At 45.0% G+C, this 18,126-nt stretch overlaps 1 protein-coding gene across 3 annotated transcripts in view; it reads right to left on the reverse strand.

The window, feature by feature from the left end:
• Positions 1-8,508: 8,508 nt before the first annotated feature.
• CCKAR (cholecystokinin A receptor) overlaps positions 8,509-18,126 on the reverse strand; it is a 97,749-nt gene continuing 88,131 nt past the window's right edge. For 2 of the 3 annotated variants that reach the window (XM_087724796.1, XM_087724794.1), the window contains exons 4-6: positions 13,557-13,684; positions 10,777-11,296; positions 8,509-9,174 (exon numbers count right to left, since the gene is read on the reverse strand). In XM_087724796.1, coding sequence (XP_087580922.1) covers positions 9,009-9,174; positions 10,777-11,296; positions 13,557-13,684 — 814 coding nt within the window. In that variant the 3' untranslated portion in view covers positions 8,509-9,008. Of the gene's footprint in view, positions 9,175-10,736; positions 11,297-13,556; positions 13,685-18,126 lie in introns of those variants that run through there. The other variant, XM_087724795.1, reaches the window with a different exon arrangement.

The following is an 18,126-nucleotide window of genomic DNA, read 5'->3' on the forward strand; positions in this document are numbered from 1 at the left end:
AGCTTTTATTTATAACTAGTGCCCAGGTATTTATTTATAGGGGGGGAAATGTCCGGACCAAACGTAATTTCTAATGTTGGATTGTTCTCCCTTAACCAGAGGGAGCCCCCTTGTGGAGTACTGTGAAGCTGTAATAATGGCAACTCCACTGTGCGGTACAGTAGAAGCCATTTTATGGCAGTATGGTAGAAGCCATTTTAAGGCACAACAGGCTGTATCGTAACAACTGTTGTGACCCAGAAGGAGCCATTGGAGCTGCCACCAAACTCCCAACAGCGAGGGGCCCTATGAGTCGGCTCTGCAAGATGTGGAGGACCCTGGACAGGGTTCCGACTCCAAGCAGAGTGCAGGGAGGCTGGTTGGCCACCGGGAGGTGCCTGAGGCCTGGAGCAGCAGTGAAAGCCAAAGGAAGCGTGCTCCCAAAGTCAAGCCTTGGAGCAATGGGGAGGAGACAAGGGAGTGTGATCCTGACATCATGCATTGGAGCAGTGGGGAGGAGACAAGGGAGTTGGTCCTGGATGCCTGGCAACGGAGGGCTAATAGGCGTAAAGAACAGTTACGCAGTTACAGGAGATAATTGAACTCAGCTGGTGGTAATTAGGCTCCTCTCAAGACTATAAAAGGAATGACTTTCCACACGCTCGTCACAGGAATCAACGTATTTACTAGAGCTGGAGAGGCTATCGTGGCTATTTGGGCAGGCTGGATTGCTGCCAAGGTCTGGTCTGTGCTGGATTGCTGCCAAGGTCTAGTCTGTGTTAATAAATCCTTGAAGTATCTTTGTCTTGGCGTGCTTTGGTGTGTGAAGAGGGGTGGTCAGAACACAGAACATACACACCAAGGGGTGTTAGGGATGTCTTACCCCAACAGTATTTGTTTCCAGAGAGTAATATGTGTACCAAGTTTGGAAGCCCCCCCCCCCATTCAATTCTGGAGCCAACCGAAAGTCCAGTTCTCCCACCATAGAGTCTCCTCCTAGAATGGCGTGCTTTTTCCTCTACCTGTCCTAACCAAAGACCCTACCAGTTGTGGAGCTGACTGGCAACAGGGAGCCGTAGCAGAGGAATGAAAGAGCCACATGCGGTTCCAGAGCCGTTGGTTGCTGACCCCTGGGCCTAACGTAAAGCTATTTTCCATGTGCCCCCCCCCCCCCCGGCATATAGAAGGATATGATAAAAGAGCGCTACTCCACCGCTTAGCCACAAGGTGGCGGTGTGTATTTCCTTAATTATGGCTTGGCACATTGTGGGAGTTCACACATTGCATGCAAAGCATGGCTTTGCTCAGAGAATGTTTCAAAAGGCCAGATAACGGATAATCTTTGATTTACGGCCGCAATGGAGCCCAAAATGTCTGTGGCTAGGTGAGGCAGTTGCTAAGTGAATTTTGCCCCATTTTGCGACCTTTCTTCCCACCGTTGTTAAGGGGATCGCTGCAGAGGTGAAGTTACTAAAAAGGTCGTTCGGTGAATTTGGATTGCCCCGTGGACTTTGCCTGTCACAAAAGGGGATCATGTGACCCTGGGGCGTCATAAATATGAGTCAATTGCCAATATATGTAGGTTGTGCTAAGGCATGGTGCGCTTATCAAACCAAGTTAATTTCGAATATTCTTGCTGAATTTCTTTCTAACGTCGGCTTGTGGCTCAGTGGCTGAGATTGTAGATCTGAAATGTCGGCAATTTGGCGGTTTGAATCCCTAGCACCATGTAATGGAGTGAGCCCCCATTACTTGTCCCAGCTTCTGCCAGCCTAGCAATTCGAAACTAGTCTAACATTCAGAGATTACACTGAATCTTTATATCCTTTCAATAATCTAGTCTAGTGAAGAGAAGGACCAGGGGAGACATGATAGCAGTCTTCCAATATTTGAGGGGCTGCTATAGAGAGGAAGGGGGTCAAGCTATTTTCCAAAGCACCCGAAGACCAAGCAAGGAATAATGGATGAAAACTGACCAAGGAGAGATTCAACCTAGAAATAAGGAGGGATTTTTGTGACAGTGAGAACAATCAACCCATGGAGCAGAAGTTGCCTTCAGAAGTTGTGGGAGCTTCATCCCTGGAAGCTTTCCAGAAGAGACTGGGTTTGCCATCTCTCAGAAATGGTGGAGGGTCTGCTTAGGCAGGGGGTTGGACTGGATGACCTACAAGGTCCCTTCCAACCCTGTTAACCTGTATCTAAGAATTCTCTGGAACTTTAAGAATTGTTTATGGCCTAACCGCGTTTGCAAGAAACGAAATCGGTTCCATCACTGCACAGGTGCTTGGGAACAGGTGTGTCCATCCAAAAATTAAAGCAATGCATTTATTGATTTGACAACCCTCTTTCTACTTTCAAAGGACTTTTTTAGCCGCTACCGAGAGATTAAAGCAAGCCCAGGTGGGAAGATCTCACATTCACTGAGAACAAAACCGAAATGTAGCCACTCCAGTGCCAGATGCCAAGGACAACTAAAAACAAACATTATGAATTCTTGGCTTAGAATGAAAGACTGGAGCGAAAGAGAACACGCCTTCATCTGAAGAGGCAAGTCCAATGTTCTTTTTGAGACAAGGTTGTTTTTTTTGGGGGGGGGCGGTTGAGGGGGTGATTTCAGGTTGCATAAAAAGTCAACTAAATCTAGATTTGTGTATTTTTTTAGTTTAGGTGGTTAATGTTTCTTCAAAGAGATAAGGTAAAGCTGGGGTGAAATCCAGCAGGTTCTGACAGGGGTTCCACCACAAAACCGCGTTCGACTAAAGGCCGCTCGACGAAACTGCGTAGCTGACATCATCACAGCGCGACAACAGTGCGGAGAAAAAAGCACGCTGTAAACGCTAAACCTAAAATTAACCCCTAAACCTAAACCTAACCCCCCTAAACCTAATCCTAAACCTAACCCTAAACCTAACCCTTACCCTAACCCTAAACCTAACCCTTAACCTAACGCTAAACCTAATCCTAACCCTTAACCTAACCCTAAACCTAACCCTAACCCTTAACCTAACCCTAACCCTTAACCTAACCCTAAACCTAACCCTAACCCTTAACCTAACCCTAAACCTAACCCTAAACCTAACCCTAAACCTAACCCTTACCTTAACTTGAATCAGCTTGCTTTCAAAGCGCTATTTAAAGCGCCCTTCTTTCTCCGCGCTCGCTGTTGTCGCCCTGTTGATGACGTCAGCGACGCGGTTTAATCGGGCGCACTTTAGTCGAGCGCGGTTTTGTCGTGCCACGCTGACAGGTTCTGGAGAACCAGTAGCAGAAATTTTGAGTAGTTCGAAGAACCGGCAAATGCCACCTCTGGCTGGCCCCAGAGTGGGGTGGGAATGGGGATTGTGCAGTATCCTTCCCCTGCCACACCCACCAAGCCACGCCCTTAGAACCAGTAGTAAAAAATATAAATTTCACCACTGAGGTAAAGGTTCCCCTCGCACATATGTGCTAGTCGTTCCTAACTCTAGGGGGTGGTGCTCATCTCTGCTTCAAAGCCGAAGACGTCTCCGTGGTCCTGTAGCCGGCATGACTAAACGCCGAATGCGCATGAAACACTGTTGCCTTCCCACCAAAGGTGGTCCCTATTTTTCTACTTGCATTTTTACATGCTTTCGAACTGCTAGGTTGGCAGAAGCTGGGACAAGTAACAGGAGCTCACTCTGCTACGCGGCGCCAGGGGTTTCGAACCACAGAACCGCCAACTTTCTGACCGAAAAGCCCAGTGTCTTAGCCACTAAACCACCGCTATCCCGATCAAAGAGATAGAAAGGAGTTATTTCACAACCTTTACAAGCACAGGTAACTGATTAGATTGTAGGGCGAAAGCAGGCAAGTATTCTGCGTCAGAGGCAGAGAAGGGGTAAGGGCCATCTGACAGTTATCAGCTGCCTTCGGAGTGGGGCAGAAGAACAGCTGGACCCTGTTCCCAGTGTGCACACGCGCAGAGCTGCCAGGAGAAGGGAAGAGCTAAGGAACACGGGCCGACTCAGAAGTAAAGGCACAGGTGGACGGTGAATGGCCCCTCCCATAGGGAATAAAGAGGAGCGAAAAGGGAGGGGAGTTTGCAGGAGACCATTAGTTCAATTCATTAGAGTGAAGATCTGTTCCTGACTTCTTGCCAAGTAATTGTCTGCTGCAGAGTGGCGTTTGGAAGATATCGGCCTGGCAGCTCTCCAAGCCTGATGAAGGTCTGTAATTGTGAAATCTCTTGCTGGGACTTTGCTGGAGAGGAATTCCCTTTAACCTAAATAAAAGGAGGTTTTATTGGGACGAAGAGTGTGCTTCGTGATCTTGGGAGGACTAGGTCAGGACGGCCGTCCCCTTATTCTTTGTTTTTCGGTGGGGGGAGCCCATCCCTGAAAGCCCAGAAGTTGTACTAGTTTGTCCTCTTCAGTTAACTAGGTTTCCTGGATGGCTATTATGTCAAATTTGGGATAGGAAACTCACTAATTCACTGTCAACTACCGTTTCCCAGGCAGCTATATTCCAAATCGGTTCCACCACAAAACTGTGGTAGAGTAAAGCGCGCTCGACAAAAGCGCGTACCTGACGTCATCACAGCGCGACGAAAACATCACGCTGTGAGCGGTAAACTTAAAATTAACGCGAAAACCTTACCCTAACCCCCCCCAAACCTAACCCTAAACCTAACCCTAAACCTAACCCTTAACCTAACCCTAACCCTAACCCTAACGCTAAACCTAACGCTAACCCTTAACCTAACCCTAACCCTAACCCTAATGCTTAACGTAACCCTAACCCTAACCCTAACCCTAACCCTTACCTTTACGTGAATCGGCTTGCTTTAAAAGCGCTTTTTAAAATCTCCGCGGTCGTATTTGTCGCGCTGCTGATGACGTCAGGTACGCGCATTAATCGGGCGCGCTTTAGTGGACCGCGGTTTTGTCGTGCCACGTCCAAATCACAATTGGTATAAGACTCCCGTAAGCAGGGTATTCTGACTGGGTTGGATGAGTAGGGAATGAGGGTCCCAAATGTCAGCTTGCTTTTGGATCGATATTAACTATGCTTGAGTGGTGGGGTGGCCTAGAGGTGGAGCTCTCGCCTCACAATCCGGAGACTGTTAGTTCAATCCTAGGTAGAGGCAAATATTTCTCCCTCTGGGCATGATGAGAATATATATTTGCTGGGGGAAAAAAAACTCCGCACTGGCGTCAGGAAGGGCATCTGGCCAGTAAACATTCAGCTCCATTCAGTTGCCCAGACTCTGCCCCGCAAGGGATTAAAAGAGGAGGAGGAAGATCGATATTAACTATGCTTCCCATGAAAACACACCTATTGTAATATCCCTTTCCATAAGTTGTAGTTGTTATTGCTGTTCTGTATCTATTTTTTTTAGTTATTGTAGCTACCCTTGACCAGTCTCCTGGTGATTGACCCAAAGTCACCTAGTTGGCTTTCGTGCCTAGGGCTGGACTAGAACTCCCAGTCTCCTGGTGCCTAAAGTCACTATGGTAGATAGATAGATAGATAGATGGATGGATGGATGGATGGATGGATGGATGGATGGATGGATGGATGGATGGATGGATGGATGGATGGACGGACGGACGGACGGACAGGCGGACAGGCGGACACATATAGACAGACAGACAGTTGATTGAGGTAGAAAGATATAGCTAGCTAGGTAGATAGATAGATGATAGATAGATAGATAGATAGATAGATAGATAGATAGATAGATAGATAGATAGATAGATAGATAGACAGACAGACAAACACATAGATAGACAGACAGATGATTGATTGAGATAGAAAGATAGCTAGGTAGGTAGGTGGGTAAGTAGGTAGGTAGGTAGGTAGGTAGGTAGGTAGGTAGGTAGATAGATAGATAGATAGATAGATAGATAGATAGATAGATAATAGATAGATAGATAGATAGATAGATAGATAGATAATAGATAGATAGATAGATAGATAGATAGATAGATAGATAGATAATAGATAGATAATAGATAGATAGATGATAGATAGATAGATAGATAGATAGATAGATAGATAGATAGATAGATAGATGATAGATAGATAGATAGATAGATAGATAGATAGATAGATAGATAGATAGATAGATAGATGATAGGTAGGTAGATAGGTAGGTAGATAGGTAGGTAGGTAGGTAGGTAGATAGATAGATAGATAGATAGATAGATAGATAGATAGATAGATAGATAGATAGATAGATAGATAATAGATAGGTGATAGATAGATAGATAGATAGATAGATAGATAGATAGATAGATAGATAGATAGATGGATGGATGATAGGTAGATAGTAGGTGGGTAGGTAGGTAGGTAGGTAGGTCGATCGATAGAGACAGAGACAGAGACAGACAGACAGACACACACACACACACACACACACTTGACCTGCCTTTCACTCTCTTTGAAATCTAAGGAACTTCAGGCCTGATTAATACTTGAATGGGAAATGACTAGGTAATCCCAAAGGTGCTTTTTCAAGAGGTTACTGGACTTCCTTTGTTTTTCCCTTGAAGAGGTTTCACTTCCCATCCAGAGCTTGAGAAAACTGAAAAAAAATCACCCAAAGGAAATAACGGTAAGCGGGATGAGTCTGTTACATCACCAAGAGTTGAGTTCAGCCTGAAGAAAACGTCACCTTGAACGACCTCAAGGGCAGGAGAAGTGGAAGTTAACGGTTTTTAAGAAGGTGCGATCCTACCTTTCAACCCTTTTTCTCATAGTCATGAAAAACGTTAACAAGGGTTTCTGCTTTGGTACCGAAAAGAAGAGGTCATACTGCAAGGTAAAATATCTTTTTAATAAATGTATTTGTAGCATATCATACCGTAGGAAAGGTGCACATTAAAAATATACAGTGATAACGTGGGATGTCCAATAGCAGGGAGACAAAGGACACACACACACACAAATTTAGTGTCAATCACCTAATGCCCTTTTCTTCTTGCTCACGAAAGGAAATAAAATGATCTAAATGTCCCCAAGACAGCACTGGAGAAGGAGTATAAATGAAAACAATCATGTACGAGAACAAGAAAACAGACCGTGCTCTGCTTTACATGCATATTGATAGGTGTCAGTCAACTACAGGTGTGGTTATCCTGACATTTCTATGATAGCCACTGCTTTCCAGATCTTAGTTTCAACTTCGCACAGTCTCCGTTGTGTAACCAGGAGTGGCATTCACTTACATTTCCTGCCTGCTCACGAATGGGAGTATGGCAGGGGTGGGTTTCTCGCCCCGTTCCAACCGGTTTGGTTGGAACGGGGCCGGCGGCGTCCTCGCGCACGGGCGCGGTGCAAACATGCATACTAGCATCTGTGCGATGCTCCAGCTGCTCCTGGAGGATCACGCAGGCGCTGTATGCGTCCTGCGCATGCGTGGAAGCGCAGAACTCATCAAAACCGGGTAAGGAGCGCGCGCGGGAGCGCGGGTGGGCCCTTCGCCGTTCCCGGAAGTTACTTACTTCCGGGTTTGCCGACCAACCGGTTCGCAGGGACCGCCGCAAACTGGTTGAAACCCACCCCTGGAGTACGGGCCTGTCCCCACATGTGCTCGGCCTTCCGCGCATACGCTTTGATCGCATACGCGGCTTGAGCGCATGCTCACATCTTGAAAACGTGCCTAAATAGGACGGCATAGAGCCAGGGCAGATGGGCAGGCTCACCCACGATTTCCACTACCAATTTGAGTGAACCGGTCCGAACCGGCTGAATGCCACCTCTGTGTGTAACTCTTATTTGAGGTCCTTCACATATTCAAAGCTATGTTTTCTTGGGTCTAATTAAGGAAGCTAGCTAATTTCTTCCCTTCTTGGCGGCCAGGCATCATCTTTGCCTTCCAACATTTTAGATTTTCTTAGATCTACCTTAGGGATAGGGCTTATCTCAGTGGTGGGATACGACCGGTACGCCCATTCGTGGAATGGGCGTACCGGTGCCTGCTGGGAGCACCAGATACCGTTCCGGGACAGTGCTCCAGAGGGCCTGCCCACCCGCCAGCCCTCCTTATCTGTATTTGAGCTGATCGGGGCTTGCCCGATGCTCCGCCAAGCAGCTGGATGTTTCCACGGGGGGGGGGGGGGGATGACAAGAAAGTTCAGTTGCCTTTTGGAAAAACACCTTTGGGACAGTAAAAACCAGGGGTGGGATTCAGCCGGTTCAGATTGGTTCGAGCAAACCAGATGTTAATTTTAATTTGGTTCACCGAACCGGTAGTTGTAAGGGATAACCCTGCCTACCCTGCCTCTCCCCTCAAAGGAGCCTCTACACGGTCGGTTTTGGATGCGAGGTAAGTGCAGGGCCCCCATGGAGGCTCTGGAAGGGTGAAAAATGGGTCTACCGGAAGTAGTTCTAAAATGGGCCCATTTCCAGCCTCCAGAGCCTGGGGGAGGCTGTTTTGGCTCCTCTGGAGGCTCGAGGAAAGCCTCCGGAGCCTGGGAAGGGTGAAAATGCCCCACCTGCCATGGTGCAGGAAGCCAATTAGGCCAGTTTTCACAGAACTTTAGCTCAAGGCTCATAAATTAATGAGGGCAGCTTTTGGAAACCTGACAACGAATGGAGGTGGGTTGCTACCAGTTTGCACCAGTGGGGCGAACCGGTAGTGAAAATTATGACTGGGTCACTGAACCGGTGGGTCTGGCAGGCTCTCCACACCCCCAAACCAGTTCCCCGGTCGCTGCAACATGATTCTTTCACATTTTTAATGTTCCGCGCATGCGCAGACCTATTTATAGGTCATGTGCACACTAGCGAAGCCAGCAGAAACCCACCAGACCTCAGCAGCATCCCCATAGTCATGTGATCAAAAGTCAAACGCTTGGCAATTGGTTCGCATTTATGACCGGGGGGGGAGGGTGTGTGTGTCACGTGATCCCCTTTTGTGACCTTCTGGCAAGTGAAGTCAAGGGGGAAGCCTGATTCACTTAACAACCGGGTTACTGGCTTATCCACTGTATTGATTCATTTAACCAGTGTGGCAAGAAAAGTCATAACACGGGGGGGGGAAACTCACTTAACAAACGGCTCACTTAACAACGGAAATGTTGGGCTCTGTTATGGTCGTAAGTCGAGGACTCCCTGTATGTATGAACACTGGTTCTTGGTGCATCGATGCCAACGGTGAGGGCATTATTCTTGGGTGTTGATGGTGGGTTCTCTTGATCTGACCTAGAAGATCTTGCGTGGTGTTGTTGGCTAGAGAAGAATAAAACATTACAGTCAAATCAGTTCCTTGTTCCACCACCGCTCGGAATCGAACCTACATTAAATTTGTCGTCAAAAAAAGGGAGCTACGGCGAGGCACTTGGGGACTTCATAGTTTATTCCCCAAACATTAAACTCTCTACTTTCCCAAAGAGCTATTACATTTTGTTTTAAATGTTTGCCTTCCATTATCTTCACGCAGTTAATTTGGAGGCACTGAAGCCAAGCTACAAAATTAATTAGGAAAGAAAAGTATGGATGAATCTTACCCTCCCTCTGATGGGTATTTTGTCACAGATTACGGCAATGTGGCTCTGGGTTTATTGAGCTGGCCTTTGAAGAATTCTACGGGGGATTTGTAGGATGAATATGCTGTTCACCTCCCAGGCCTATCTCTCCCAACTGTCTTTGTAGAAATAACTAACAGAATAACAGAGTTGTAAGGGACCTTAGAGGTCTTCCACCCAGATAAAACCGAGTGGCTGTTGTGCTTCCCTCCCACTAATTGGCCAAGTGTTCCATCTCTCAGGCTGGGGGGGTCAAATACTACGCCCCTCAGATAGGGTCCGCAACTTGGGAGTCCTCCTGGACCCACAGCTGACTTTTGAACACCATTTGTCAGCTGTGACCAGGGGGGCATTTGCCCAGGTTCGCCTGGTGCACCAGTTGCGTCCCTACCTGAACCGGGAGGCTCTCACAACAGTCACTCGTGTCCTTGTGACCTCCAGGCTGGAATACTGCAATGTGCTCTACATGGGGCTGCCCTTGAAAAGTATTCGGCGACTTCAGCTGGTCCAGAATGCAGCCGCGCGAGCGATCGTGGGTGCACCTCGTTTCACCCACGTAACACCTATCCTCCGCGAGCTGCACTGGCTGCCTGTTGATCTCCGGGTGCGCTTCAAGGTGCTAGTTGTCACCTACAAAGCCCTTCATGGTATTGGATCTGGGTACTTGAGAGACCGCCTACTGCCAATTACCTCCACTAGGCCAATAAGATCCCATAGATTAGGCCTCCTCCGAATTCCATCAGCCGGCCAATGTCGGCTGGCAACTACCCGGAGGAGGGCCTTCTCGATGGCTGCTCCGACCCTTTGGAACGAACTCCCCGTGGAGATACGTACCCTCACCACCCTCCAGACCTTCCGCGTAGCCCTTAAGTCCTGGCTGTCCCGACAGGCCTGGGGCCAAAGATTTCAACCCCACTCGAATCGTATGACTGTTGTGCTTTTTAATGATGTATTGTTTTATGTTTGTAACTTGTTTGTCCTCCCTCCCCCTGAATTGTGAGCCGTCCTGAGTCCCCTCAGGGAAAATGGCGGCATACAAATAAAGTATCTATCTATCTATCTATCTATCTATCTATCTATCTATCTATCTATCTATCTATCTATCTATCTATCTATCTATCTATCTATCTATCTATCTATCTTCTAGTCCAACCCCCTGCTTGAGCAGGAAATCCGAAAGCGCCAAACCATTTTTAGATGGGCTTGATGCATGCAGGTGACGGTCGGAGTTGTCATGCTTACAATGTTCTCCTCCTTGTCTGCCAATCACGGAGGGACAGCCATGTTCATGTGGGTGTAAGAATACCTGGAGAGGGACGCTCTGGTTGTCTTCCCTTCCTCGTCCTCTCCCATGTCTGCTCGGACCGCCGGGAGGCGCGTCTTGGCGCAGCAAGTGAAGGTCGCGAGGAAACCCAGGCGGAAGCGCTTGTTCATGAAGCAGTAGACGATCGGATTCACGCAGGCGGAGGTGTAGGAGAGCAAATGGATGAAGGAGATGGGAGCTCCCGAGAGGAGGAGCTGAGCAGAGGTGGGGTCAAAGGCCCTCCAGGTGTTGACGCTGAAGATGGGCGTCCAACAGATGAAGAACAAGATGACGATCACAATCAGCATCCGGATGACTAGCTTCTTGGCCATCAGGCTGACGGAGGAAGAGCTGCTCCTTGGGCGCTCAATCCTCTGGCTGTTGCTGCTGGAGCTGAGGGCCGAAGGTTGCCGAAGAGGGGTCTGCTGCTGGTGCTGGTGCTGATGCTTCCTCTTGTTCTTCTTCAAGTAGCAACCATCCCCATCGTCGTATTTGCCTCTGTTGCTGTCGCTAGCTTTCCTTTCTGCAGGTGGGAAGCGGGATTGATGAGACCAACACTCATTAGCGTTCAAAGCAATTTGGCCTCTTGGCCTCGTTCAACCCTAATCCTTCCCATGGAGTCTCCCCTCTCTCCTTCACAATCGGGGGTTAGCAATAGCAATAGCACTTAAACATATTTCTCAGAGTATAAGACACACCTTCCCCCCTCCTAAAAGAGGGTGGAAATTTGGGTGCGTCTTATACTCTGAATGTAGCTTTTTGGAAGCTTTTTCCCCCCCCAGCCCTAACGAGGTGCTGACGAGTGAAGCGATCTTCCCCGTTTCTGGCAAACCAAGATCGCTTCACTCTTAGCACATCATTAGGGCTTGAAAAAAAGCTTTGAATATTTTTACTGCAGCATCCTGCAGTAAAATTTCCCAGTTCCTTCTACCTGGGAGAAGCCAACTACGAAAGATTTGTAGACTGCCTTAAGAGGTACTTCTTTTGTCCAGTTTCTGTTTTGGGGAGATAATCCTCTCAAGGGCAAGGCAGAGAGTTCCTATAGCTACATGATTTCTATTCTTTAAGGGCAAGGCAGGGATTTTTCCTATCGGCTATCTGAGTTTTCTCAATGGTTTCCTTCAGGCAAGCACTTGGCTGGTTTGTTGATTCAGCTTTGTTACATTTTAGGAGGTGTGAATTGCTTTTGGCTGAATGGCCAGACATCTAATTAAGCTTGTTAAGATTTTTCCTATCTGGAGAAAGAAAAAAAGGGGCAAAAAGTGTCATTTTATTATACTGCTTCATGGTGCTTTACAGCCCTCATTTTACAGAGTCAGCACATTGCCTGCAACAATCTGGGTCCTCGTCTTACTGACCTCAAAAGGATGGAAGGCTGAGTCAACCTTGAGTCTGGTGAGATTCGATCTGCCAAACCATCAGCAGAAGTAGACTGCAGAACTGCACTCTAATCCCTGCACCAATGTAGTTCCCTAAAATGTCATTCTCTTGGAATAAACTTAAATTTTATTTTATTTTGACTTATTTGCACCCCACCTTCGTTATTTTTACAAATCACTCAAGGTGGCGAAGATACACCATACTCTTTCCTCCTCCTATTTTCCCCACCATAACAATCCTGTGAATTGAGGTGAGTTGAGAGTGAATGACTTGTCCAAAGTCTCACCCAGCTGGCTTTCGGGCCTAAGGCTGGACTAGAACTCAAACTGATAGATACAGACAGACAGACAACAGAGACAGACAGACAGACAGAAGACAGACACAGACTGATAGATACAGACAGACAGATGACATAGACAGATAGATAGATAGATAGATAGATAGATAGATAGATAGATAGATATTAGAAATAGAAGATAGATGATAGATGATAGATGATAGATAGATAGATAGATTTTTAGATAGATAGATGATAGATAGATAGATAGATAGATAGATAGATAGATAGATAGATAGATAGATAGATAGATATAGATAGATAGATAGATGATAGATAGATAGATAGAAAGAAAGAGAAAGATAGATAGATAGATAGAAGAGATAGATTAGAAATAGAAATAGAAATAGAAGATAGATAGATAGAGATACAGTAGATAGATAGATAGATAGAGAGAGAGAGATAGATAGATAGATAGATAGATAGATGGATAGATGATAGATAGAAAGATAGATAGATAGAAAGAAAGATAGATATAGAGATAGATTAGAAATAGAAATAGAAGATAGATAGATAGATAGATACAGTAGATTAATAGAGATACAGTAGATAGATATAGATAGATAGATAGATAGATAGATAGATAGATAGATAGATAGATAGATAGATAGATAGACAGATATAGAGATAGATAGATAGATAGAAGAGATAGATTAGAAATAGAAGATAGATAGATAGATAGATAGATAGATAGATAGATAGACAGACAGACAGATAGATAGAGATACAGTAGATAGATAGATAGATAGATAGATAGATAGATAGATAGATAGATAGATAGATAGATAGATAGACAGACAGACAGACAGACAGACAGACAGATAAAGACAGACAGATAGATATAGTGGATGGATGGATGGACGGATGGACGGACAGATAGATGATAGATAGATAGAAAGATAGATAGATAGAAAGAAAGATAGATAGACAGACAGACAGACAGATGATAGATATGATATATAGAGAGGGGGGGGAGAGAGAGACATAGACATATCGCTGTTTCTGCTTGTAGATGCCAAGCTATTAAGAAAAAAAGCAAATGGATCAGTTCAGTTATCAAGATTACCTCGAGAAGATTTTCTGTTGCTCGCATCAAATTTTATCCCTCGATAGAGCTCCAAGGAGATCAATCCATAGGCTATCATCATTACGATCCCCGGGATAAGGAAAAGGATGTGGAGTTGGAAAATATACCTGGGAAAGCCATAAGCAAGGTTTAGGTCGCCATTTTCCTACCCCGCCTCTCAGCCAACCTGATTCCCAACATGCCTCTACCTGTCACCACTAGACTGTGTTTTAAAAATGAGAGTGGCAATTTTAGGTGCGGATATTCCTCTTTGAGATGGGAGGTCTCCGTGGACTTAATTTTAGGGAGAAATAAATCAGAATGCAGTCGAATGAATACTAGAACACACGTGGTTTTTTAAAATGATTATAAATTGATGATCATAAATACAGGATTTTCTCTTTTTTTGAAAAGTTTTTGCTGCTTATCCAAGCAGCTTCTTTGGACTTTGCCAGTTGATTAGAGATTTCCCAGAGATTTCCACCGCCCAGAGGTGGATTCCTACCGGTTCGGCCCAATAGGTAGTAACTCGGCCAGACACATGACAGAACCGGTTCAATCCTTAGCGCCGCCATCTTGATTTTCTGTTCTGCACAAAACAATCGTCATTGAAAAAATGTAATTTTTTTCCCTTTTTTAATGTGTGCATGCACGAGCAAAAATTTTCGGGCGCCGAACCGATAGTAACTCCAGCAGGAACCCACCCGTGCCACCGCCACTGAGAGAAAGCTTTGCTATCTTTAATGGATTCCTTCACTCCACTCTCAGACTTATTTACTCCAGGGGTGTCAAACGTAGCCCATGGGCCAGATCCGTTGCCCAGAAAACATTGACGGACTGGCCACAGTGCCTCTGCTGGCGAAAACAGAGCTCGGGAGGGCCGCGTGATGGCCTGTAGTTTTATTATTATTATTATTATTTAAATTTTATTTACAAACATGTAAAATACACACCCACACAAAACCTAGACGTACACCACATTTACACAATACAATACGAACAGGAGCTTCCTGTTCTTTTTAATAGCAATTGCCAATCGATTTTGCTCACCTTACATTGTTTCCTCTTCTATTATATTTCATTTGCATTTCACCATTCTTAACTCTCTTATCTTACTCCTCTGTCTGCTACATTGGCTGATTACCTCTAGTAAGTTTAAACCACTTGGATACATATCCTTAACTACTATTTTTGGGCTTTGTTGTCTTCCTTCATTGATCCTTGTTTCTTTCCTCCATCCACCTATAGCATTTATCCCATATCTGGTAGAATTCTGATTCTTCTTTTCCCTGGATTTCTTTAGTTAATTTGTCCATTTCAGCACAGTCCATAACCTTTCTTATTATTTCACCTTCGCTTGGAATTAATTTGCTTTTCCATTTCTGGGCAAAGGCAATCCTTGCCACCGTAATTATATGTCATATTAAATACTGAATTTTTTAAAATATATTTTGCAGTCATTATTCCTAATTAAAAAAAACTTTCAGGTTTCCATTCTATTTTTAATACCTGTTATTACCTCTAGCCACTTTTTGATCCTTTCCCAAAACTTTTTAGCCTCCTCACAGGTCCACCATAAGTGGTAGCATGTTCCATGTATTGATTCACATTTCCAGCATTTGGGGGAGGTATTTGTTGAGATTTTAGCTAATCTTGTTGGTGGCAGGTGATGGCCTGTAGTTTGAATTATTGCTATATTGACCATGGTTTTTATACGTCCATTTTATTGCACTGTAAGCCATTCTAGAACCAGGGGTGGGATTCAGCCGGTTTGGAAGTGGTTCGGGTGAACCGGTAGTTTCAGCGATTAGTTGGCCCCGCTGAACCGCCCTGCCTTTTATATTTCCTTTGTTTGAAGCCCAGCTGATACAGCAGAACAGATTGCTACACCTCAGCTGTTTTACTAACCAACGGCTGCAGTAGAAAGTAAGTTTTAGAGTTGTTTTTGAAATGAACTGTGTGTAAATGGAGCATGTATTTTTGCGCATGCACAAGCGTGCACGCATGAAGTGAACCAGTTGTTACACCGGTTGAATCACACCATTGCCCAGAACTGCTCTGTGTAGCGAGAAGGATGGTGCGTAAATTTAATTAATAAATGGATCACTCAGCACCTGTTATTTTAAAAGAAAGGACACCCCCTCACACACACACCAATCCCTCCAGGATTTAGTCCATGTACATTTATTCCAGAACAAATGCCTCCTTCTTTGCTATAATTATCTCTGTTTTTCTAAATAAGATCCGCAGAGGAATTTCTGGAAAGTTTATTATTATAGGGCTATTTCTGACTTGAAACGTGAAATTATTGTAGCGTGTATGAAGTAATAATTTTAACATAATTATTTTGCATTCCAGCATTGTCATGATTAACAATCAGGATATCATCTGAAGAGAGGAGGTATATTACAGAAAACATCTTTCACTTGAGCTTCAGTTACAATTATAGACAATCAGTCTGGCATCTTTGGCCAGCTCACCAGTTCTAAATCTACAGATATAAAAATGGCTATGTGTGTTTGTACGTGTGTGTTCCAGCATAACGCTGAAATGCCTTGAGCAATTTCAACCAAACTTGGTACACAGATGACTTACTCTCTGGAAACAAATACTGTGGGGGGGGGAGACACCCCAACAACCCTTGGTGTGTATGTTCTGTTAAGATACAGCCTGTTGTGCCTTAAAATGGCTCCTACTGTACTGCCATAAAATGCCTCCTATTGTGCAGCGCAGTAGAGTTGCCATGGTAATGGCTTCACAGTAGTCCACAAGGAGGGCTCCCTCTGGTAAGGTGGAAAATCCAACATTAGAAATTAGGTATGGTGCGGATATTTTCCCCCTATAAATAAAAACCCGGGCAATGCCAGGTTATCGGCTAGTACTAAATAACAAATAAGCACACTTTTGTCTGATATTCGGGCTACAGGTTTGTTTTAATATCCCACACAGTCCAAAACAGGGTAGATGATAATTTTGAGTTGTTATTATAGGAACTGCTGAAGAAATATGGGCCTATTTTTTTAAAAAAAGGATTATTTATTTGCTGAAGACTTCAGTGAGCAGGCTTGTAAACTTTGCTGTAAATCTGGAAAGATACGAGTGTCTGCAAAGCAGCTGTGCTATTTATCTGAAAAGAAGGTTAGGGAACCCAAAAAATTGTCTAGGTGGCTGTCTAATTTGACAAGGAATATGATAATGAGTGGGTGTATCGGGGTGGGTTCCTGCCAGTTCTAACCTCTTCTATAGAAGAGGTTCCACAAATCCACAGTGCCATTTAGAACCGGTTCCAGCTCCCTCCCCCCACCCGTCGGCACATCATCAAGATGAAGAGTGAGAGAAGGAATTCTGGGAGTTGAAGTCCATAAGTCTTAAAGCTGTCAAGTTTGAACACCCCTGGGTTTTTTTCCCCTAAAGGGTTAGGAGTTCAAGGGTCTTGTAACTTGACAGCTTTAAGACTTGCGTGCTTCAAATGCCAGAGTTTCTGAGCCAACATTTTGGTTGCTAAGCAAGAGCGTTGTTAAGTGGGTTTCACCACATTTTACATGTTGGCCATGCCCACCCAGTCACATGGCCGGCAAGCCTCTCCCACCTGGTCACATGGCCGGCAAGCCACTCCCACTCAGTCACATGGCTGGCAAGCCACTCCCACAAAGCAGGCCACACCTACAGAAGAGGTTCTAAGAAATTTTTGAAACCCACCACTGGGGTGTATGTGTGTCTTTGTGTGGTGTGTGTGTGTGAGAACAAGAGAGAGAAAGAGAGAGAGAGAGGGAGAAAATAATTGATCACTACTTATGTACAATATTGTGCTAATGTTGTAATCGAGACATTCTTGTCCCCAAAACTGGGCTCTTGCTTGGTATTGAAGCCGATAAGTCATCGGACACAAGGTGTGATACAGAATTATATTTTTATTTTGGTACAAAGATATAAGGACTCCAGTTTGAAAAGCTAACCAAGGGCCAAGATTAGAACCTCACAGCAGTTTTTATAGTCAAGAGATGGTTGCATTCAACCCTTTGTCCTTCCCCTAATAATGCATGCATAACAGATAATATTGATTGGTTATTTGGATTTCAACCCCCCCCCCCCCCCTTAAACCCTTACGCTTGTTGTGTTAAATAGCTAAATGTCACGTAACCTGTTTTTTCACTCCAGGTCATGGGTATCTTGCAAAGTGTGCCAGCTATGTGGGTTTGGGTTTTTTTCTTATAAGTGAGTTATTCTTGTTCCTAGTGGTTTTAAGGTGCTAACTTCTGTCTCTCTGTTAATGTGCATCCCCTTCCCCCTTCCTATTGCAGAGCAGAATAAAAGAATAAACAGTTTTATCCGAGGCAGCTCACCCTCTCTTTCTGCAGAGGAAAGTAAAAGCAGTTTAAAACTTTTGTCTGAGGCAGCAACCAACCCCCCCACTCCCTCCCCCACCCCACCCCACCCCTTCAGTGAGAGAGAAAGGAAAGGAGCAAAGCTCTTAATTGTCAAGGCAAAGAAATGGAGACAAGAGAAAATGTTTTATCAGCATTCCAGAGGTGGGTTCCTACCAGTTCGCACCTATTCGGTAGAACCGGTT

The sequence above is a fragment of the Thamnophis sirtalis genome, unplaced genomic scaffold (assembly GCF_051295495.1).
Source record: "Thamnophis sirtalis isolate CommonGarterSnake01/CBP01778 unplaced genomic scaffold, rThaSir2_p1.2 scaffold_10, whole genome shotgun sequence".
NCBI classification, from domain to species: Eukaryota; Metazoa; Chordata; class Lepidosauria; order Squamata; family Natricidae; genus Thamnophis; species Thamnophis sirtalis.